Raw genomic sequence first — 23565 nt, 5'->3', positions numbered from 1 at the left:
TTAATCAAAAGAAATACACGTGGAGTAGCATCTTACAATAATTGGCTGAGACTGTACACAAAGATAATGCATTAGACAAACACTGGTTGACCAGAATGGGGCAAGTGAGGTTAGTACTTGGAGTGCAGGTTTAAACACTGGACAAAATAGTGCTGGTGCTGTGCCAAATGCTTATAAGACTTTTCGGAAGAGTAAGCTACCAATGTATGGCCCAAGATTATTTCTGTTTTTCTATATTCATAAAGTAGGTGTGTTGTCTTTCTGAGAATCCTTCTGTCTTTGGAAATGCAAAGTGTGTACTGTCGAGGCAAGTTCTGACAAATAATGTCACACCTTTTCTAGAGGAGCTGAAAGTGTCTGCCTCTTTAAAAGGGGCTGATGATTTGAGGTATGCAGTGAGACGTAAGACACCAACTTTTAGATCATATTTTTAATGTCAACTGAAATTTTGAAATAACTGGGATTCTGAAAACTATAATAACTTTTGAGATTTCTACATCATACGCATTTTTATTTTCCCCACCTTTTTTAACTGATCAGGAATAGAGTTAAATTTCCTGTTCAGCTGGATAAATCTTTGAGGAATTACCCTTTCCTATATGGAAATGACTGAATAACTTTCACGGAGCTTTTTCCCAAGGCTTTTGTCATGTACTAGCAAGATGTCACTAAATACCACTTTACATTCAGACTGAAGTCCACATTACCTACCCTAATGGTTATCATGCTACTTCCACCTGTGGAGTGCACGGGCTTCCTCATTGTTTCTTGTTTCCTTGTGATTCATGACAAAACTGAGAATACAGTAACAGAAAAGTGATCTTCAGCTCTGTCAAAGTGCCTAGCTTCAACCTACTTTTACTTCCTGAGCCCCAGCACTTAGGGAATACACAGAACTTGTACTTATGATGAGGATTTCTTTAAACAGCCTTACCTCACACCCCTGAGTCAGCGTGCAGCTGTTTATCCAAGTCTATAGGTGGTGCTAAAGCAGTATTGGTGCCTTGGATATTTTGTAATTTCCTAGTCTGACTTGTTTTCAAGTGTAAAGGCAGTGTGAAGCGAGGCAGACTTTTTTCCAGGCCTCCCCCCCCATGATCGTTATGAAGTGACGTGTGCCAAAGTAAGCAAGATAAGTTGCGGAACAAAGTACACCTGCAATTGAATGCTGCTGATTTTCACCAAGAAGCAGACCGAGGAGAGCAAACTTGCAGAAGCACTGTTCTTTGAAGGCTGGAAAAAGCACAAATGCCAAAGATTTTTGCAATGAAGAACTCCAGAAATGTCTTCGTTCTTCTCTTTGTTCATGCTAGTAAGTGCTCTCCAAAACCTATTTTGTTGTGTTGTGCTATCTTTGGGGTTTACTAACATGTGATGTGAGAGAGCAAAGGAAGACTAGAGCCATTTCAGAACCAATTTCAGATGGTCAGGAAAAGGAATAGAAAGAAACAATAGGAGGGAAAAAAATTAAAGGATATATTGAGTATCATGTTGATAATGAGCATAATATTGATGGTACTGAATATCATTGACTCATCAGTTGTATTTCCTCAGCATGGAATCTACTTCTTTTGGCTCAGTAGTGTGCTCCTCATAGGTATATACAATTCCATGTAATTTTTTTGTTTAAAAAATACATTTAAATAATAATAAAAAAGCTTTATTCCATTCAGCATGATCTGTGTGACATGATGGCTTTCTCCTGTCACTCCCAAGTTCTGGGGGTGAATACTTTTAATTTCTCTAGAGGTGTAGATGCTGTTTCTGAAGGACTCCACAGTTCTTTGAAAAAGAACGCTGTTTCTGAGATGTTCCTAGTTCATTTATTTATTTTCTTAGATTTTGTTGAAAACCTTTGAGAGTGTATTAGTAGCCTTTTGATAGATGTTACACAAAGCAATATTGTTATTTTCAGCACAGGATTTTGGGCCAAGTTTGTGAATTAACTTTGGTTTAGAGTCTCGTCTACCGTTTTAACACGTTCTTGGCTGGCAATGGAAAGATAGTTTAACTAAAGACCTGCTCTGTGCTCAAGCCCACTTCAAATCTATTAATTCTCAAGGAAGGAAATTTGTTGTTACAGGAAAGTGCCCGGCCAGATGCTGGACAATGTTCAGCAGTTCTGAAAGGGACAAACTAAGTAACTCTCTGGGATGGGAGGGAAGTGGGAGGCAAGAAGAAACAGATTTGTGTGGTTTCACTATCTAGGCTGAAATGTGGAGCCAAATGAGCTTTGCTTCATGTTTCAGGTGTGTGTGGCTGATGGTTTCTTCATACAATGACACAATTTGTGCATTATTCCTGCATGTTTGTGTTTAAAGCCAAAGTGTTGACACTGAAGAGTGGTACTTAGCCATGTATACTGAGATGCTGAGAGAGCAACTTCATTTCCAGTTGCTTGTGTTTGGGGAGTGTGGGGGGAAAGCCTTTATCAATTAAAACCTATTTTTTTCCTCCTGCCCCAGTAAATTAATAGTGAGGATTTCCTTTGGTTAGATGAGGCTAAGCCTCTTGGTTCTCAGAATTCCTACACCTCTGACAGAGGTGGGAACTTGTTTTTCCCTCTACTACACATGCTACAATGAAAACTTCTTGTAAGCTTTCCAAGTGTGACTCTGAATTGGAGCAAGCCAAGCCCTCTGTTTCCATACCTGTTGGAAAACAAAGTTTATGGCATCAACAGTCTTGTTTAGTCTGCAGCCATGGAGTCAGAAAAAGTACGTAGCTACTGTTGAGTGCTAGTGGAATCATATAAAATTAGAAAATTAAATGTTGTGTCTCAACTTCGTGACAATGGTGAGGAAGCAGAGGGCCAGTTAGAGCTGGTAGAAAAATATGCTACAAAGAACTTCAGACAGACTCCAACTTAAAAGTCAAAATTGAAGAAAAAGCAATGGAATTTGGTGCCAGCTGCTTACAAAAATGACCTGTAGCCATTTTTCAGTGTAAAGCATACTCACATTTTACATACAGCTGCACCATTTGCACATGATTATATATCCTTACAAAGCATTTGTAGCTTTGGTACTTACAAGGCAGCTGTTGGAGCCTCCTGAAAGACACCTTTCTTTCTTCACTGACTAATGGAATCTCCACTACTTAACCCAAGTCTGTTCATTCATGGAACTGCCCACCCCTTTTCGTGACTGTGGTAACAGCCTCTTATGAAAGAGTGTTTTGAAGAGACAAGCTTACTTTTCTACTTTTCATAATAAGCCTAGTGGCAAGGTTCTTCAGCACCTATGATTTTTTTTTTTTTTAAATTCAGACCAACAAGGAAAGGGGCATGGCTCCAGGTAGTAACTTGCGATTTTTGAGACATAGTTGTCCCTGGGCAGTCTCTTTGGCTTTGTTACATGTCATTTTAAATAATCTTAGATGCCTCTAACTAAACAGGAAAGATTGTGTGTGTCCCAGGACATATCTCGAGCAGACAGATGGAAGCAGTAGTTCTTGTAATAAATAGTGCTCTCTAAGGATTATTCTGTTGTGGTACATATATTTTAAATGTGTTTCCATCTGTCTGTGCAATACCTCTGACCCTGGAATCTGTTCAGGGGAATTATTTGCAAATAGAAAGTTTTGGGGAGGAAAAAAAAAAAAAGTCATTAATTTTTCTTCAATGTTAAGTGACCACATTGTGCAAATGGTGCCATATACATCTTCAGGGTGGCTCCAGAACACAAACCTAAGAAGCTTCTTCAAGCCAGGACTGTGTTTTTCTGTGAAAAGAATGATGGCACAGAAATTCACAAATTTACAGCCCCAAAAAGTTAACACAGACAAAGATGTCCCGTTCTGCAAGGTTTTAATAACAGTCTGGCTGCCCTGACTTGTTTCATGACACTCATATTTCTTATGTCAGAAAGTGCCATCAGGTTTTAGTATCTGAGTTGGAGCCTATCCTGTTTCCAGTCCAAATAACTTCAGTATTAAGTGCATGTTAATCTGAATGAAAGCAGGATAAATGAGAAAAATCACTGTTGAATCAGCCCCATTTTTGGGGAGAGAAACAAAATGAAAGGTTAGCTCTTTGCGGGAACCTTCAGATGGTAAGCTCTGTTATAAAGGTACCAATTTCTTTTATAATATTTTCTTTTGGTGTTGTTTTCGCAGCTCTCTGCCTGGAACGTGTCCGGTGGTGCACTGTCTCCCAGCAAGAACTTTCCAAATGTAATGACATGCGTAAGGCCTTTGCTGGGGCAGGCATCCTTCCCCCTCTAGAATGTACAGAGGGAGCGTCAGCTGCTGACTGTACCCAGATGATCAAGGTGAGCTGTAAGCGATAAGTGTCAGTGATTTAATAACCCTGTATGCCTAATAAATAGATCTACATGGTGATCTACAGAGCTCTGTGAGTGTCTGATGATGCAAACGGAGGGCCATATGCTTCCTGGCATTCATGTTTTTGAGACATCAAATCATATATATATATATTTAAAGACATAAAGGTATACATATGGACCTGAAGGTCAGAATGGCACTGACTCTTCTCTTTGGCTAGTCACGTATGGCCAGTCATTAGGAATGCAAGTAAAGGTTTCTAATATTCATTCCTAAATAGTAATCTTTGATTTCAGAATTGTTAGATTTATTTAGTAGATACTTAAGAAGGAGTGAAGTGGTATGATGCAGACAGCAGTTAAAGCTGTGTTGCTGAGCCTTTAAGTGAATTGTCTTTTAGTAAACTCCAGATAATTCTCCTTTTTCAGGGTCTTAGCATGGAAATTGTATTTACAAATGAATGTAAAGCCAAATCTCCCAATACCAAATAGGGTACAAGAGGGAGACAAAGCAGCAAGTAGGGTGAGCAGAGGGCATGCAAACCCAGCTGTATTAATTCAGCTGCCCAGAGCGTGCTCGGTTTGGGGAAAAAGCCCAGCTCTGGGGAAGACTTTAAAGACTGTAAACATGTGGCTTTGCAAAATGGTGTTTGGAAAACAATTCCCCCATTACAAGGGGGTGAGAGACAACAAGGGGATATTGGAGGAAACGTGGAGGCAGGTAGTCATGGCTGTCTTCACTGGCAGAGTGTGAGGGAAGGGGAATATGGATGCATATGTTAATAAATTATAGTCTTTGTGCATCTTGTTAGAAAACTTGATTAGATGAACTCAGAACTCTGCAGGTGGAAAACATGAGTAAGTAGTTTTCTGATAAAATGAATCTTCTCTGTAAGGCTTTAGGCAAAACTTTGTCCTTAAGACCTCTTTATTCTTGTAATAATCTACTCAATGTTTAAACTGGCCTACTCTGTGTAGGGCTGTATGGAACCCCTGAGTCTGCATCTGCACTGAACTCTGCTCTTTGAAGCCAAAAAGGGGATGGGACACAGTGGCTGAAGAGGCAGAGATATGCTGTTTTATAACACTACATAACTTGGACTTAGTTCTGAGAATGTATTAGCACATGGATAAAGTAAAACACATATTTTTCTTTGAAGATGTTTAACAATTGAGAAATGACTAAATATTAAACTAGGGATCCTGGCAATATTTAATTTGGTCATACTCTTCAGCAGGTGTTTAAACACTTCTATAGGTAATCCTCAAGTGTTGTGACACAGAAATGAAGTCCTTCCGAAAATAATTAATTCACATTCCCATTGCATAGATATTAATCAGAAATTCTACGTGAATTGTCCCGTGCTTTTGCTAGATGCGTTGGCCAATCCTTGCTTGAAAAAAAAAATACCACGCTGTTCCTGCTGTGCCACCGCAGATGTGATTGTATGCACTTAAAGGAGCTAAGGTCTGTAGTCTGTAAACTACTGAAGGTTAAATACAATAGACATTTTTTCTCTCTCGTGTTGTGTTTTATATGCTGGGGTTTAGTCACAAGCTATTGATAGGAGGCTTTTCATGTAAAGGGAGCTCAAAGGCTCAGCTGCCATCTGTTCTTCTACCCCCTGCAAATGTGTGGCTGTTTGTCTGTTGAGGTACAAGCCAACAGGTTTCACAGCTATTTTTGAGTGCACGCTTTGGCATTCAAATTTTGTGTCCCCAGAACACATCACTTCAAACAATCTGTGCGTAAAAAAAATAAAATAATAATAATAATAAAAAAGTATATTTACTTTATTTAAATCTTCAGGCTTTGGGGCACTAGCTAGTGATAAATGAAACTCCTGATTGATTGGCCTTAAGATCTGTCACAGAGCTTCAGGAAGAAAACATGGATCCATTTCTAAGGTTCCTTTGGACTGTGAAGACTAGTGAGGCCATCATGGTCCAGGGCTGGCTTCTGCGCTATTTTCAAAGGAAGGCTGTTTTAAAGCTGTAAAATCCCTCTCAGTAATTGTTCTTCAATAATTTCTGTGTACTTAAAAGAACTTTGTGGAGGAAAGAGAGCTCCCATAAATGTTGACCTCTTCTCTTAAATTCATGGATACTCTGTCTCTGACTGTTAATAAATATTAATAACTAAGCTTCGATATGTATTCTGACTTTGTGTCCGCACAGGATTATTTGGCAGATGCAGTGACGCTGAATGGTCGTTTGATTTACCAGGCTGGGAAGGAGCATGGTCTGAAACCTGTGGTTGGGGAAGTATATGATCAAGGTATAATCATACAAAATAACTTTTGGTTTATATAATACCACCTTTTTCTTATGCAGGGTGACTTTCAAAGTCAGAGTAGGTTGCTTGTGGCCTTTAAGACATTTTACACCACAAAGATAATGGGGAATATGTACCCACAGTCAGCAGGTTCTCAACAGGGGTGTGAACAATGTTACTTGCCTGTGGGTGGGGGAGCCACAAGAGGCCACAAGTCAGCCTCACAGCAGCATTACAGTGACACATGCCACTTCTATTAGCTCCTTTTTCTTCCTGTATTGCAGAGATTGGAACTTCATACTATGCTGTGGCTGTAGTAAAGAAGGGCTCCAATATCACCATCAACAGCTTGAAAGGTATCACTTCATGTCACACAGGCATCAACAGAACTGCTGGCTGGAACGTGCCAGTGGGTTATCTAATTGACAGTGGTCGCCTCACAGCAATGGGATGTGACCTTCCAAAAGGTAAGAGTTAGAAGGTGAATATCTGTTCTTCAGCAATATCTTTCTGTATGTTCTTGGGACCCCCGCACACAGACAGAAATGTGTGGTTCTATTTGCTGTTTTGTTCCGTGGTGTTTTGGATGCTCCTTTTAAAGATGGAGTAGACCTAACATAGGTCTGATGAAAATGACTTTTTTTAAAAAAAAACTTGGAAAGGAAACTTTTTTGAGAACAGAACGTATTTCTTTACTGTTTTTAGAGATGTACCATGTAGAAGTTTTAGAATGATGTTGTGGGATATTGTTTATTCATTGCTAAAATGTCTCTTTAATTTTTCTTCTAGCTGTTAGTGAATATTTCAATGCGAGCTGTGTTCCTGGAGCAAATAGTGTAAATTATCCCAAATCCCTCTGTCAGCTCTGCAAAGGGGATTTGTCTGGGCAAAACAAATGCCAAGGAAATTCACAAGAACAATACTATGACTACAGTGGAGCTTTCAGGTAAGAATCATGGCTCTGTCACTTTTTATCTCTATGCTCTACCCATAGCCATAGTGTCCAGACCTCACTGTCAAGAAACTGAAGCCAGAAAACTTTCCAGCCAATCCCACTAGAAAATCTTTAGTGTTAGGATGATTACGATTTGAACCTACAGATTTATTAAAAGTAATTCTAAACCCACTATTTCAGGTGAATGTTTAAATTAGATATTTAGCACTTGTACTGGACAGCGAAATCCCATTGCTGTTTGCTTGGTCCAGTAACTGTTGACACAGGTCTTGGATGTTTGTTTCAGCAGTTTGTAAAAGTAGTAAAACCTGATGACCCTTAGAATTTGAGAGTTGAACTGCCACCCTACACAGCTATTTCACAGTTATCTCCCCTCAATTGCACTGAATTCTCATGACAATTCTCTGAATTCTCTGCCCTCCATTTTCGCACACCAGTCTTTGCTCTGTTTTCTGTCTTCCTGTCTGCATGCTGCATTGCAGTTCCCAGTCCCTGAGTAATAGCACTGACTGAGCAGGGATATAATTTACTTCTGGGAAGCACTTGCTCCCCTCTTTTTAGTTCCCCAAAGGATTCTGTGACTGCGTTAGACAGAAACCTCTCCCGCAGCCGTGATATTTGTCCCAGGCAGCACAGAACGTGTTGTCCGTGTTCACCAAATGACAGCAGTAGTTTACTTCATGCTCTGTCAGCCCCTAGTCTCTGCCTTGAGCTAAACTCTCAGCACGAGGAAATAGGTCAGTGTCTGCTGGCTGATGGAACACAGCACACAGTTCTCTGGCTGTCAGTCGGCAGTGCTCAGTGCATGGAAGCTGTGCTTCCTAATGCTTATTAATATTTGCATTCATTAGGTGTTTGGCTGAAGATGCAGGAGCAGTTGCTTTTGTGAAGCACAGCACGGTGCCTGAATACACTGATGGTAAGTTTGTTGAGCAGTGGCTGCAAGCTCTGAAGTACAGTGCCTGCGATGACAGCATAATGTCAGATGTTTGATTTATTTTGAATTGAGTGATCAAGCAAAATGCTCTAATAGTGAAAGTGGATGTACCCACATATATGTATGCACCAGGAGATTGGTGTTTGATTCTTTTTTTTTCTAACACTTGCTAGCTTCAGTAAGGGTGAGAGGTGGAATCCTTAGCTGCTTGTGGAAGGGGAGTGTTGTCTTTGGTTTGCTCTTGAAAACCATGAACAAAAGCAGCACTAAAGCCTTGGTTTTATACCCAGGCTGTTACAAATGTAAATGTTGCTTGTGGCTACCCAGTGGTTTCAGCAGAGACTAGCAGGAAGTCAAGAAGTGGAAGGGGAATAAATAAATAAATAAAAATGTTGTATGTAAACCTAGACTTAGGAATGCTCTGCATACCATTGCAGGCCACAGTACAGTTCAGTGCAGTCGGACAAGTGTTAGACTGTGTATTGTCTTATTGGAGATACAAGACTAAAGTGCATAGGTTATGTTGTAGTCAGGAATATTTCAAAGATGCTCAGGAGAGCTGTGTTCTGCTCCACGTGTGCATGTGATGTTTAGAGCAGACTTGGAGCCAGAAATATCAGCCCTGCCCGATGTCCATTCCATACACATTTTCTGTCTGATTTCAGGAAAAACTCTTTCTTCTTGGGCCCAGAATCTTCGTTCCCAGGACTTCCAGCTTCTGTGCCGCGACGGTACCACGGCTGATGTGACAGAGTGGAGAACCTGCCACCTGGCCCGAATCCCAGCTCGTGCTGTGGTAGTACGGCCTGACACAGATGGGACAGTTGTCTTCCAGCTCCTGAACCAGGGACAAGTAGGACACCATTTTTCATCAATGCATTGCATTTGAGAAGGTTTCTCCCACCCACCTGGCTGAGTTGAAGACAGGATATCTGGGCACCTTCAGCTCTGTGGGGTTTGAAGGAGTATGGGAGCATCAGTAGGGTCCTGAAGGGAATTCTGCAGAGTGGGACACAGGAGGTCATTTTTGCCCTCAAATACTCAGGGATGTTGAAAATTAATTGAGATCTTTTGTTTTGTTTTGTTTTCGCCTTATTTTTTTCCATTCACTAATTCTTAACCTGTGGATTTTCAGTAAAGAAAATCTTAGTTGTTTTTTTTTTTTCTGTTCTGTAGATAACAGATTTTCTCCTGCACACGAACTATGTCATCACAGACATGTGACACTACATAGAGGAATGTGTGACAAGTATTTTTCTTTCTTTACCATTACAGCAAAGATTCAATGGTGCAGGCACGAAGTTTCAGATGTTTGACTCCACAGCCTATGGTGCCCAGAATCTTATATTCAGAGACTCCACCACAGAGCTCGTTGCAATCACATCTCAGAATTACAAGGCATGGTTGGGTGATGAATATCTTCATGCCATGGAAGGCTTGAGCTGTGACCCCAACAGTAAGGTTTCTTTGGTTTGCTCTTGAAAACTATTAACAAAAATAGCTGATAATGGAAACCATCCTTATTCTGCATTGTCTTCATCTGATTCTTGAGGTTTATGGCAAGATGCCAATCTAATCTTCAAGCATGGAGAAAGGGCAGGTTTTTGACCTAGAAACAGTATCACATTGCAGAATGCTTTCCTGGGCAAATAGGCCCATTTTGTGTCACAGGATGTAGATGTTTTCTAATCTTTTTGTTATAGGTGAGACATAAATCTGGTAAACTGTTACTGCTACCTGGTACTCCATTTCTTACCCACTAAAGAGGGGAACCAGTAATATGCTACTGTGTAAGTCCTCAGGTTGTTCTGTTGTGGTCTTTTATACTATCAGAAGAACATACAAATTAATTGATGTGTATTCTGGGATACTCAGAAACACAGGTAAATAATTATGGCCACTGAACCTCCCAGACACGCTCTGTGCTGTGGCAAAGCCCCTGACCTCCAGGACTTGTCTCTTTTGGGGCTGCTCAGTGACTGTTAGGTATGAGAAAGACTGTGTTCAGTGTGTTTTTTTGCTGCACTCTTAAGAGACAAGACTGCAAACAATTAACACCTTGTAGCTGTGCTTACTAATCATCAGTCACAGGAGTTCTTGTTCTTTCATACTGGATAGATTTGTAGTGTGGACATACCACTAGTCTGGAGACCGCCGTGGTACCTGAAGCAGGTGTAAGTCTAAGCTAGAGGGAGGGGAAACACAGAACTGAACATTTTAAATAACATGTATGACACACATGACAGTGGAGCAGTGTGTATGCCACCTCCTCTTTTACAAAAGAGGTGAGCTGTAATACGTCCTTTCCAATTTTCTGCAGCATTGCCAGAAAGCCTGAACTGGTGTGTTGTTTCAACTGAGGAGATTTGGAAATGTGGTGAAATGGCTACTGCTTTTAGGAAAAAAAATTTGAAACCAGAAATCCAGTGTATTTCAGCCAAGACAAAAGAAGAGTGCATGGAGCTGATCCAGGTAGGCTGCTACGAGCCTTGTGCAATAAACCAATTAACACATGCTGCTCTCTCTAGGTAGGATTTAGAGAGATATGCTCTTAGGTGATGATTAGGCAATGCTGGATTTCAAGGGGGTGATCTGTTACTCATATGGTATGGATGGGCCTCAACCCTGCTGCTCTTCCAGTGTAACAAAGGTATTGTTGCCCATCTAGCTCTAGCCTTTGTCTGAAAGTTCCCTTCATTGATGCTTTAATCATGTTTGGGTGGGTTAGTTAGCAGCAGATTGCTTGTTAGCTATCAGACTTATCTGATGAGATGCAACGGGTGTGATGCTGGAGTTCTTTGTCATCATTGTAGCAGGGAAGGTGTCTGCTGTTTTTTCACAGAAATCATATATTTTATTTTTCAGAAAAAGGAAAGTGATGTTGTAACTCTGGGTGGAGCTGATATTTACACAGCTGGGAAGACATATGGCCTTGTACCAGCTGCTGGAGAAAGTTACTCTGGTAAGAAGCTCAGGAAATATAAATATATAAATATTGAAAACAGCTCTAAGAGCACAGCAGCACTGCCTCTGTTCTTGGGCCTTGCTAGAAAAGCTATTTGCAGAGGAAATAAATATTATTGTCATCACATCATGGACAAAGGAGGAAATAAGTATGGGTTGGGTTCCTACAATGAGTTTTTGGCAACTTTTTTGTGTCCTACTGTTGGACCAGGAGGAGTCTTCTGCAGTTTGAAGTCTTACACATACCTATGTGTCTTTTCAATTCTGCATTGGAAAAATGAGTATTCACAAAGTCAAAGTAACCTTAATAAGAACAATACAGAAATTACACAATAGATTCCAGTTAAAAACAAATTATTCCTCATCAACATGGCTGCTTCATAGTCATAGATGAAAAGAGAGCTTATGGGTGTTTTGTCAATAAGGCAGAATTTCAATGTGCTGCAAAACTCATGGAAATTGTAACACAGGTTTGATTTGTCACATTAAAAACAACTTCTTAGAGCAGTTTTGTTAAGTCATTAATGACTCAAATGCCATTTTTGAAGGTTATGTACATAACAACTAGCATTAACAAAATGCTTGTATTCTTCTGTAGTTTACTCAGTTCAAGCATGTAGGCAACATCATGGAGTAGACAAATGCAGATAATTGCATGTGTTCATAATTCCTGACTGGCTGATTGTCGGTGCAATTGAAGTTGGAACCAGATAAGTGTAATGGTTATGTACGTTGTCATTAATGATTAAGGAAAGCAATAATATATATATATATATATATTTTTTTCTGCAAGCTGATGACAACAGCAATGCATACTATGCTGTGGCATTAGTGAAACGGAACCCATCCAATGCGTTCACCATCAGTGACCTGAAAGGGAAGAAGTCCTGCCACACAGGACTGGGGAGAACTGCTGGATGGAATATCCCCATTGGTATGCTAATGAAGAAGGGCATTATTAAGCCCAGAGACTGCAATATTCCTCAAGGTAAGATGATGGTACCATATATCAAAAATACAGTAATAATCCAATTACAAACTTCCACTAGGGAAGTACAGTTTTGATATTGCATAGCTCCATATGAAGCCAATTTGTTTGCGAAGAGGTGCTGCATTTTTAATGTAACAGTTTGGCAAATTTTAAGTTTGCCATATGATTAGACTAATGGAGGGGTCATGGTGAGAATGTTAAATCTAACAGATGGAAGAGGAAAGGATTCCTTTCCCTCTTTCCTTTGTCAAAAAAATTGTTGGCTAATTCAGGCTGGAAGGGTCATCTAGTCCAGCCCACTGCTCAAAGCATGTCCAGTTAGATCAGATTGCCTAGGCCATGTCCAGGCAAGTTTTGAGCTACTCTGAGGATGGAGATTCTACAGTCTGTCTGGGCCTTTGTCCCAGTTTTGGACGATCCTTGGTGTAAAGAAATTTTCCTTATATCTCATCAAAATTTTCCTTGCTGTCATTTCTGTTAGCCTTCATTGACAAAAAAAGCAGAATCCTAACTCTTGGTCAACTTATATTCCACTTGGACCCTCCGGTCTTTTTTTTTAAAACCTGCTTTTCAGCCTCTCAGCCTCTCATGGGGTTATTCCAACCTAAAAGCAGGATTCTGCATTCACCTTTCAAGATTCCTGTCACTGTGTTTTTCCAGTTTGTCCAGATCCATCTCAGTGGTAGTCCTGGCCTCCAGTGTATCAAACTACAAAGGTTTATTCCAATCTTCAGAAATGTAATTGAAGTGTCTCTTTTTTTTAAAAAAAATATATATATATATATATATATTAATCAAGTTCATCATATAGTGTTGAAAACCCTGCTTTTGCACATGTCCATCTCAGCTATTGCTTGAGGATATGGACGCAAGTCAGCTGTCAATAACAGGATACAGATGTATCCCCTCTAGGTAATACTTCCAGCTCTGGGATGTCATTGCATTAAATAATGTATTCTTGTCCTGAATTTTATTGCATTTATTTTCAGTCTTTTTGTAGTAGTGGAGTAATGTAGCAGAACAAGCAAAGGTTCTATAAGTGTAGGACTCTGAGTTCTAAATTTGCTTGTACATTTCCTGTCTTTCAGGGAGCTATTTACTTTCATTACATAATCAGTTAGATTATGCTTTGAAAACATTTTAGAAGTTTTAATTTATGAATTCCAGTAAGATAGCTATAACTCAAGTTTCTAGTGTTTTACTAAAACCAGTGTTGGTTATAACTTCATGACAGTGTAACTACGCTTTGTTGTGAAGAGCTGTGCTCTTCCACTTACTATATTGTTTTTTGTATTTTTTTTTAAGCTGTGAGTGAGTTTTTCTCTGCAAGCTGTGTGCCTTCAGCTAATCAGGATAATTACCCATCAAAGCTCTGTCAACTGTGCATTGGAGATGATAGTGGAAACAATAAATGCAGTGCAAGTAGCCAAGAACGTTATTACAGCTACAGTGGAGCCTTCAGGTAATGAATACATATGGTGGTTATTTACTCCGTCAGTTTGTCAAAACACAATGAGGAACTGTTCTGCATCCCAGTCAGCAAAACACATAATTCTTTTTTAAAACAGCCTATTGGAAACAGCAGCAGCCTTCCCCTTTGTAAGGTGCTGTGCTGGTCATAGCAATGCAGAGATCTGTGTGTATAGGTGTATATCAGAGCCTTTTTCCAGCTTCTTGGCCCACAGCCGAACAGATGACCAAGAGCCAAATCCATGTTTCTATTTCCAGAGCAAAAGGCACCCACCTAGTGTGGAGCATGTGCATTGTCATCCGTCTCCAGTGTTGCTTTATAGTATGGCAGTCTGCCGCTCCAGTCAGGTCATCCGTAAAGAGTTTATGCAAGGAAAGAGGCAAATGGTAGTCAGGGTCTGGCTGCTGAGAGTCTGTGCTGAGCGTGGCAAGCTAGAAACAGGGAGCTCTGTATGTGTGCCTCTTCACTGCCCTTACCCATTTGTAGCTGTCTGCAAAAATAGGTTTCTGAACAGCATGAGCAGCTATGTTCAAGTATCAAATCCTCTTCAGAACAAGGCATGGGGTAGAAATGGTGTGAAATGGAATAAATACTTAATAACAAATAAAATAAATACTTACTGAGTAACAATGGGCACCTACATACAAAACCATTAACAGTTTCAAAGCCCCAAGTCTTTGGGTAGATAGGGAAGTAACAATTCTTTTTCCTGACCTTCACCTCTGACAGTAGTGGTGCATGTAACAGAGCTGGCAGTGAGTGGTTGTCTTCCTTCAGGGGAGGAGACTTGAACAGCAGCTGCCTGGTAAATATTCAAATGCTGGACTTAGATAGCTTCTTTTCACAAATCTATTTAGCTATGTCCAGTTGCTTTGCTGTGGTACAGGTCTTACAGGCAAACTGTATCCTCTGCTATACTTCACAGATTAACAGAGCTAGCTACCAGTCACCAAATGAATAAGCCATACCCAAAGACTTGGAGCCTTGAAAGGTTAATTTAAAAGATTTAAAGATTAGTTAGGATGTGAGGCAAAAATGGAGAGCAGCAATCTGCTACGAGGATTGGATGGGTCTAGCTGTAGTGCTTTAAGTGATCTCTGAAACAAGAATGAGTTACGTATGGAGGGTGACAAACGTGAACTTAAAATTCAGCCTCAGATTTCCAGATTCCTTCAACTCTGGATATTTTCAGACTAACCTGATGGGGTGTGAGAGGTCTTTCAGTTTGTGTATATCCCACTGCTAGAAGCAAGTTAAATTCCACAGATGACTAAAAAGTCTGTTGGAAACAATCTCTTCTGATGGGGAATGCACGAAACAGCACATACCAGGTTCTCTGCATGACAGTGTCAGCTCTGTGGTAATACTACCCTTGATTATAACTGTTCATGTTTAACCAGGTACATGCAGAATTTATTTTTGGTAATTGTTACCATTAATATTTTTTCTTCATGTTTGGTACTATGTAATCCTTGCTCAGTTACAGCTTTACGTCTTCCTGATCGGTGGGCTTAATGATCCTGTTTTAGGCAATGCTTCCTGAAAACATAAGTCTCAACGACATATACTTTGTATGTGTTTTAAAAGGAAGGTGTGAAAGCTGTTGTTACCAACTGGGGAATAAAGCGCTGAGTATCACACATCTTCTGTTCCTTTGCTTATCTAATGTTGGCCCTTTTTATTGTTCTTTCTCACACCATTATGAATCACTATTTACTGCTGTATTACTCTCTTGAAATTCTTTATTTATTTTTTAAACCTTGCAAAGATGATAGTTTTCTCTCATTTCAAGATGTTTCACTTCTTGTGCTGTTTTTCCTCATTACTTTCGGGTCCAGTGGATTTATTTGCAGGAACTTATGCAAAACTGATTTCTAAATCTGTTGATTATTAGAAATTATGTGGTCCCAATAAAGATGCTTTGAACTGAACTTCTATCTCACATTTCCTAAAGGTGCCTGGCACAGGACTCTGGGGATGTGGCCTTTGTGAAGCACTCGACCGTGTTTGAGAACACAGATGGTATTTAGTTTTACATGTCTCTTTATTATAATTCAGTTATTTTTCTTGAGCATTATTGCTCTAAAGCATTCAATGAGTGTGACAGTGACTAGTTTCTTCTTTCAGGTAAGAACACTGAAAGTTGGGCCCGTAACTTGAAGTCCAGTGATTTCCAGTTACTGTGTCGAAATGGTGCCCGTGCTGAAGTCACCCAGTTCGCTCAGTGTCACCTGGCTCAGGTGCCAGCTCAGGCCATTATGGTTCACCCAGATACCAACATTTTTGCTGTATATGGACTACTGGACAAGGCCCAGGTATTAATTACACATTTATTCTATGGGGGAGTTTGATACGGTCTAACACAGACCAAGGATGAAGACAGTAAGGCTGTTCTGCTGTATTATGTCCCCTTTGTCATGGGACTGGTAGCATGTGCAGAGTCCTTTTGGAGTGGGAAGGAGAAGGTAAAATGCATCCCTTGTAGTTCTCCTGGTAAAACCACTCTGGTGCACAAGAGATTTCAACTTTTCACCCAGCCAGTGGTTTCAGTAGTAGCTTTCCTGGAGCTTAAGGTGTTTTCCCAAACTGAATGACTTTAATGTCTAACAGTACACACCAAAACTTTTCCATATTGGAATTTTCCTAGCAATGCAACAGTGTATAGTAACAGAATGTTGCTGGGCATATTTACACTGCAGTCATGTATATGTAAACCATCTAGGCAGACCATACCTGGCTGTCACAGCTGGATTCCTGTCAATACTGCAGTTGACTAGTTTAAAAGCAATGCTGGGTATCTCCGTGCTGGGCTTTCGGTCGCTCCCAGGCAGTCGGTCAAACCCTGTGTTACTCAGAAATGCTTGCACAGAAGAAAGTTTTAAAAGTACAGCTCTTTCTAGATAGTAACAAGAACCAAAATTCCTGTAATTGCCAATGACAAGATTCTGTATATGATCTACTGGAGTAGACTATATAGTAGATACTAAAAGCAAACACAGATTCTGCAGTTTTGTGTAAACTTCTCATCTGCTATATAGTTCCTATCACCTGTCATGTTGTTCTAGAGAAATGTAGCACTTAATCTTGCAAAATACTGAAATTTGCATTCTTGTCAGGACTATTTTGGAAATGACAGCAATGGAAATGGATTCAAAATGTTTGACTCTTCAACTTTCCAAGGAAAAAACTTGATCTTTAAGGATTCTGCTGTTGAGATCGTGCCCGTAAAAGAGAGGAGGACATACAAAGAGTGGCTGGAGAGTGAATATATTGAGTCCCTTGAAGGGATGCAAACACCACAGTGCTCTGGGTCAGGTAATAAGTTAATACAACAGCACCTACTAGTGACTACTGTTGTTTCCTTCCTTATTTTATATCAGTTACAAGACTTGGACTAACATGGTCTAAATGGCAACTTCCAGGCCACCCCTGCCTACCACTTTCAGATGAGCTGCTATTTGAATAACGTGTTGGGCTAACATTTCAGTGCCTCTTCCTGCCTCTTTGCCGGCAAGGTGCTAACAGCATCTGCTTATCAGGGGAGTGGGGTGGGGTTGGAAGCTGACCCTGTTCATGTGAATGGGGTAGAATTTGGGACAGAAGCCGTCAATACTGTGCCTGCATGGCTTACAAGATCAATCCAAAACTGGAGCATCTCTGCAATTGTTGCTGATGTGGAAGTGTGCTGGGCTGAAGGATTCTCAGATGCTGTTAGATGGATACTGGGTTTCTGATCTGTAGAAGAATTTCTGCATCTTGGAAGGCAGTATCAAAAATCTTGTCTAGTGAATCCACTCTGGCCTCCATGCTGGTAATGTTCCAACTCCTTCGTCCCTGCTTATACTATCCTCACCTTGTTGGGGGCAACAGTTTATCCTGAGCTCTGCTGACAGAAGAGGTAAGTGCACAAAGGATGGACAGGCTGTGGACAGGGAGAGTATGTGCCGTCCAGAATACTGCTTCTGCCACGTACAAGGTCCTCCAGCTTCCAGTAGAAGAAGGTAGGGGGAATCGCCAAAGTCGCTGGAGGAAAAGGAAGGCCAGAGAGACTTGGAGGGACTACCTGCTGGCACAGGAAAGAACAAAGCCAAATGTGTTCATCCACTGAGCTTGTTGACTTCCCACAACCAGTACTCTCGCTGGCTTTGGAGAGAAGTCATTTTCCCTTGTCATCAGGAAACATGTGGCTGTCCTCCTACATGGGGTTATCTGAGTGCCTGTGAATGAAACTTGTGTCTTCTGGTAGAGAAACAAAGTAGCTCACTGCTGATTGTGTGTTTCTGTATCCATTGGTTTGTGGTATTCAGTTCTTATTTTTATCCATAGCTGCAATAACAACAAAGGTTGCTGTGCTGCTGGCAGGCAGCCTCCTCCTGACTACAGCTACCACCTCATGATCCTGGGATGAAAAGACATTCAACATAATTAAAAAAAAATAAATGGTAAAAACAGACATAAATAATGTAAATAAATGGAACCTAAGAAATAAACAAGAAAAGTAATTACAATTTATCCAGACTTTGGCCTGATCATTAAACTACATGGTTTCTTTCTTTTTCTGGAAAATAGTACTCTCTCTCCCCTTGCTTCTTTGCACACAATTCCCAGCTTTTCATTATGTTTCATTTGCTCCAAGGTTATCTGGGTTTAAGAGAGAAAGAGTCAAAATATGGCCTCTCACTATTTTGATTTTGAAGCACTCTTTGTTTCTCACAATTTGGGGGTCGTCTGGGATCCAGTCACCTACTGGGCAGCCCTACTGCCAGAATGATCAGGACGGCAGCTGCTATACAAGAAAGGGAAGGAGCTCATCCTCCGGGACCGGGGGTAATACCAGCAGGGTAGAAATACCCACTTGCTGATCCTGGCTGGAATAATAATAATGAACAACACAGAAATCATATGAGAGACTTGGGGTCAGAATGAGAAAGTACTCGTGGATGAATCCCAAGGACCCGGTATCTCAAGGGCTCTTGAAAGTTCATTTTGTGATTAAAGCCTGGCAAGATACACAGGAAAAGCTCCAGAAGGTGAGGGGATGTAGTGAACAGTCACTGGGGTGCCCTCCTGCAGGAGCCCCTGAGGTTTATGTCAGGAGAGGAGATGAGAAGGAAAAGCAGAGTGCGAAACTAATGGTATTGACAGTATAGCAGGTAGTGAGGGAGAGGGTTGGAGAAAGAGGAAGAAAATCTTCAGGGGGAGTCAGGGCCAGGATGGAAAGGAGAGGAAGAGAGATGAAGGAATGGCAGGCAAGGAAAGCTTATCTGTGTTGCAGCCTGAATCCTAGCTAATATGTTTGATAAGAAATGTGGCCAGGCTGGCCACTTCAAATAGGAATATCCAGAGTGGAAGAAGGAGGAGAGAAAGAAAATTGGATGAAATATGGTATGCTGATAAGTTGTTTCAGCATCCTGGAGGGAAAAAAAGTATGGAATTAAGTTGGCCCCTGACAGAGCCTTTGGTGAAAGTACAGGCTGGAGAAAGATAAAAAGAAGTGTTAAAGAGTTATTGAAGGTGTTAAAGGTGTGGTATGTAGTGTTTGACAGAGCTGTTTGAAGTTGAATGAGCAGGGAAAGAGGATGTAGGCATTATCTAAGTAACAGTCTTGATATATTTTGGTATATTTGGTGTATTTGTTTTGGTATATTTGCTGGTATATTGCTGGTATTTTGGTATATTTGCTGTGGTGTTTTGTCAGTTTCTGGAGTATGCGGAGGGACGGGCAGGGGGTTCAGCCTGCTCCACCAGGGGCCTCTCCACAGGCTGCAGGGGGCCTTTGGCTCCGATGCCCAGAGCACCTCCTCCCCCTCCTTCTGTGCTGACTTCGGTGTCCATGGGGAGGTTTCTCACTCATCGCTCTCCCAGCTGCTGTTGAGCAGCCGGTTTTTGTTGTTTGTTTGTTTGTTTTTGTTTTCTTGGATGTGCTCTCACAGAGGCATGGAATGGTGGGCCCCTTTGGGGCCAGCTGAAATTGTCCCTTAATCTGCCATGGGGCAGCTGCTGGATTCTTCTCGTGGGGGCTGCCACTGCAGCCCCCCCCCCCAGAACCTTGCCATGTGAACCCGATACACTGGGGCAGCTCGGTCATTACTGGCCTGTAAAGTATCAGGGATTAAATTAACTAATGAAACCCGAGGCTGCACGTCGAGTACTGTGTTCAGCTTTGGACCCCTCACTACAAGAAGGACATGGAGGTGCTCGAGCGAGTCCAGAGAAGGGCAACGAAGCTGGTGAAGGGCCTGGAGAACAAGTCTTACGAGGAGCGGCGGAGGGAGCTGGGACTGTTTAGCCTGGAGAAAAGGAGGCTCAGGGGCGACCTTATCGCACTCTACAGGTACCTTAAAGGAGGCTGTAGCGAGGTGGGGGTTGGTTTGTTCTCCTACGTGCCTGGTGACAGGACGAGGGGGAAGGGGCTAAAGTTGCGCCAGGGGAGGTTTAGGAATAACTTATTTACTGAAAGGGTTGTCAGGCATTGGAACAGGCTGCCCAGGGAAGTGGTTGAGTCACCATCCCTGGAGGTCTTCAAAAGACGTTTAGATGTAGAGCTTAGGGATATGGCTTAGTGGAGGACTTGTTAGTGTTAGGTCAGAGGGTGGACTCGGTGATCTTGGAGGCCTCCTCCACGCAGGTGGGTCGGTGTTCCTGCACGGCTCCGCCTGCGTTACTGAGGTGTTTCGCCAGCAGGAGGCGGCACAGGGCGCTGCCGAGAGCGGCGGGCACGGCTTCCCAAACGGTTTTGTCAGTAAGGGAAGCAGTGCGAACCGCGTGGAAAGCCGCAAACGACGACGGCAGAAAAACGCACCCCGCGTCGTCTCGGGGAGGAAATGACCGCTCTGAGCGGCAACGCGAGCGGCTACGGGTCCCGGCACGCCACGGAAACCAACGCGGCCCCCACCATCCCGGCGTGCTGCGGGGCGCGAAGCTACGGCGCGTGCGCAGCTCCCCCGCCTGCAGTACCTCGCTGCGGCCGGCGGGCGGGAGCAGGGAGCGAGGCGTCCCCGCAGCGCCGCTCGGCCCCCGGGCGGCACCGGGCGGCGCCGCGGCCCCTGCTGCGCGCTGAGGGAAGCGGCGGGAGCCGCGGGGAGCAGCGCACGGAAACGGCAAGGAAAGGCACCCCGCGCCGTGGCCCGTCCTAAAGGGCCCCGTGCCGAGCGGCAACGTGGAACTACAGCCCCCGGCGTGCTCCGGCACCAGCTCTGCTGCGGGGCAAGATTCCCAGCCGCCGGCCCAGAGCCAAACCCGTGCTTCTGACCCGCCGCTCGCCTCCCCGGGCTCTCCCTGCCCCAGCCGCCGGTCCCGCAGGACCCAGCCTCCCCTTCCCTGCCCCCGCCAGGGACCCGCAGGCCCTCCCTCACCTGTCCCTCCGCAGCAGCCGCAGCCCGGGTCACGCCCGCCCGTGCTCCCTCCGCGCAGACCAGCCCCGGCACACCCGGCCCAGGGAGCAAGGACAGCACGGGCCTGCCCCCAGCGCTGAGCAGGACAGGGGTGGTCGACAGGGTCGGACAGAGCCCAGCAGAGGCACAACTGCAATGGCCAGGGTGACCGAGAGTCATAGCAATTTTACTGACGTCAGGGAGCGTTGGTTTGGGATGAAATCGGAGTTTTGGGTTTTGGATCAGAGGTGACTAGGTTGAAGTGTCTCTGCCTTTCCAGTATGTGAAAGGAAGAGCCACGAGGATAAGCGCAGAGGTATGAAGCTATTATTACCAACAGAGATGCTGGAAGCAGGCTTCCCAATATCACTTTTGGTATTTGTGGAGTAATTGCCTGAAGTGACTGGGCGAATTAAACTAACATTCACATTTTAAAGAAAATGTACTGCACTGAAGAAGCTTTCAGGGTGGGGGGTAGCTGTACTACCTAAGCGTTCCCTAGGCCTCCAACTTTACATGCTATCGCACTAGGGGAACTTGGTGTGCTGACTCTAAGGAACAGTACAGAGCACAGAGCGGAGAGGAGACACCACGGATAGGCTCTGTGACGAGATGGTGACCCGATGCTCTTGTGCACACCGAGACCGATAAGCTGCATGTTTGCTACCCTGAGCCAACAACCTGTCATGTTTTTGACAAGACGCTGTACTCTACTGAACTTTTGCTCATTATATCATCATTATAATACCAAAACACACCTCCATCCCAAAAGCTCCATGCCTCCAAGGTGCAACCGCCCCTCACTGAGCACGCACTCTGAATTTCTCCTTTAAACAAAAGCAAGAAAACTTTTTACCAATCATAACCAAGATATGCCTGACTAGAGTCACTCAAGCTCCACCTAAAAGGACAGAAAATAATCATAGAATATCCTGAGTTGGAAGGAACCCACAAGGATCACTGAGCCCAACTCCTGGCCCCACACAGGTCTGCCCAAAATTTTAGACCGTGTGACTGAGAGCACAGTCCAAACGCTTCTTAAACTCCGACAGGCTCGGTGCAGTGACTGCATCCCTGGGGAGCCTGTTCCAATGTGCGACCACCCTGTCAGTGAAGAACCTCTTCCTGATGTCCAGCCTGAACCTCTCCTGCTGCAGCTTGACACCATTCCTGCGGGTCCTACCGCTGGTCACTAAGGAGAACAGATCGGCAGATAATGTAAATTGGTTTAAGTGAAAGGGGATGTTAGGGAAGATACCATCACGAAGGATACCTTTCTGACTTCAGGGATCTGTCAACGGGCTGACCCTCTCTTCCCCCGGCATCGGGATGTCATGGGGTAAGATTTGAACACTTGGTTGTACCAGGTGTCTCCATGGAAATTTAGAAATCTCTAGAGTCTCTGTGCCTTTTAACATGTTAATAGCCAGGATGAGTACCTGTGTATGTAATGCGTGCTTGCTTGCTTTTGTGGACAGTGAATTTTTCGCTGGCAATCCAAAGAACCTGTGTCCCTGTTGCTGTTAATAAACTGCCCTTCATTGCATTGTTCCTAGCCGTGACAGTGCTCACTGAATGTGACTAAAGCGAGGACGTGCTATGTTATTTAGGTGAATCCATGACCGTGATAGTTCAGTACCCTGAATCCAACCAGACCCATAACAGTTAGTCAGCTACGCCCCTTAACGCGAGAGTATTTCATAGGGAAAAACGTAAAGCCTACGATTTCTCATCCCTAAGGCCCTGGGGGGCTGGCAGAGAAGGAATCTGAGGCTCTTAGTATGTCTCCTGAGAACTGCAGCTTACAGTTAGTTACTTGGTGTCTTCTGGTCTCACAGGATGAGGCAGAGGTATAATTAATTCCTTCTCCATATCACTGGAAAGAGCTTTTCTCCTGTCTGTGACAAAGGAAAAAAATGTTATGATTGTGGGAGTCATTACACAAAGCCACACTCAGTGAATTCACTATTACAGTTAAGATCGTTTTTAGTCAAAAACACCTCGACAGCAATGTTACCACTGCAAACAGCGCTGCAAAAAATTCAACTCAAGATAAAGGAAAGGGTGAGCTAAAAGGACAAATCATTTGACCAAAGACATCTGCAACAACCATCTCACTTGTCCACAGCCCTTGGATTTCATGGTTGTCTTTCCTGACAAATGAATTCTGGAAGAACAGAAAAGATACACAACGTGTCCACAAAAACTTTTGGGGAGACTACTGAAAAGAAAAACATCAAAAAATAGAAACAGCAAGCGGCTAGTACGTCAGTTTTGTTAACAGAGTACCAGTAACATACCAGAAATTTCCACATT

The 23565-nt window shown here is 42.9% G+C and overlaps 1 protein-coding gene and 1 long non-coding RNA gene across 3 annotated transcripts; one reads left to right on the top strand and one right to left on the bottom strand.

Annotated features, from left to right (window-relative positions):
* Positions 1–129: 129 nt before the first annotated feature.
* MELTF (melanotransferrin) lies at positions 130–18388 on the top strand. 2 transcript variants are annotated; one of them, XM_035334908.1, is made up of 16 exons: positions 130–1312; positions 4117–4271; positions 6462–6561; positions 6843–7025; positions 7348–7504; positions 8365–8432; positions 9116–9303; positions 9726–9906; positions 10771–10922; positions 11316–11412; positions 12208–12402; positions 13711–13867; positions 15831–15898; positions 16004–16191; positions 16993–17191; positions 18203–18388. In XM_035334908.1, the coding sequence occupies exons 1-16, from the start codon at positions 1249–1251 to the stop codon at positions 18271–18273; spliced, it is 2223 nt and encodes a 740-aa protein (XP_035190799.1). In that variant the 5' UTR covers positions 130–1248; the 3' UTR covers positions 18274–18388. The 2 variants fall into 2 exon arrangements, with proteins under 2 accessions (XP_035190799.1, XP_035190798.1); XM_035334907.1 differs by having other exon boundaries at positions 16993–18379.
* Positions 12944–23565, bottom strand: LOC118171633. Its single transcript, XR_004753288.1, has 3 exons — positions 23368–23565; positions 15141–15146; positions 12944–12953 (listed from the first exon to the last, which is right to left on the bottom strand). It is a non-coding gene; the product is annotated as an uncharacterized LOC118171633 (long non-coding RNA).

This window comes from Oxyura jamaicensis, chromosome 9 (assembly GCF_011077185.1).
Source record: "Oxyura jamaicensis isolate SHBP4307 breed ruddy duck chromosome 9, BPBGC_Ojam_1.0, whole genome shotgun sequence".
NCBI lineage: Eukaryota > Metazoa > Chordata > Aves > Anseriformes > Anatidae > Oxyura > Oxyura jamaicensis.
Note: the sequence above shows the minus strand (reverse complement) of the source record. Positions and strands in the feature narration are given on the sequence as shown.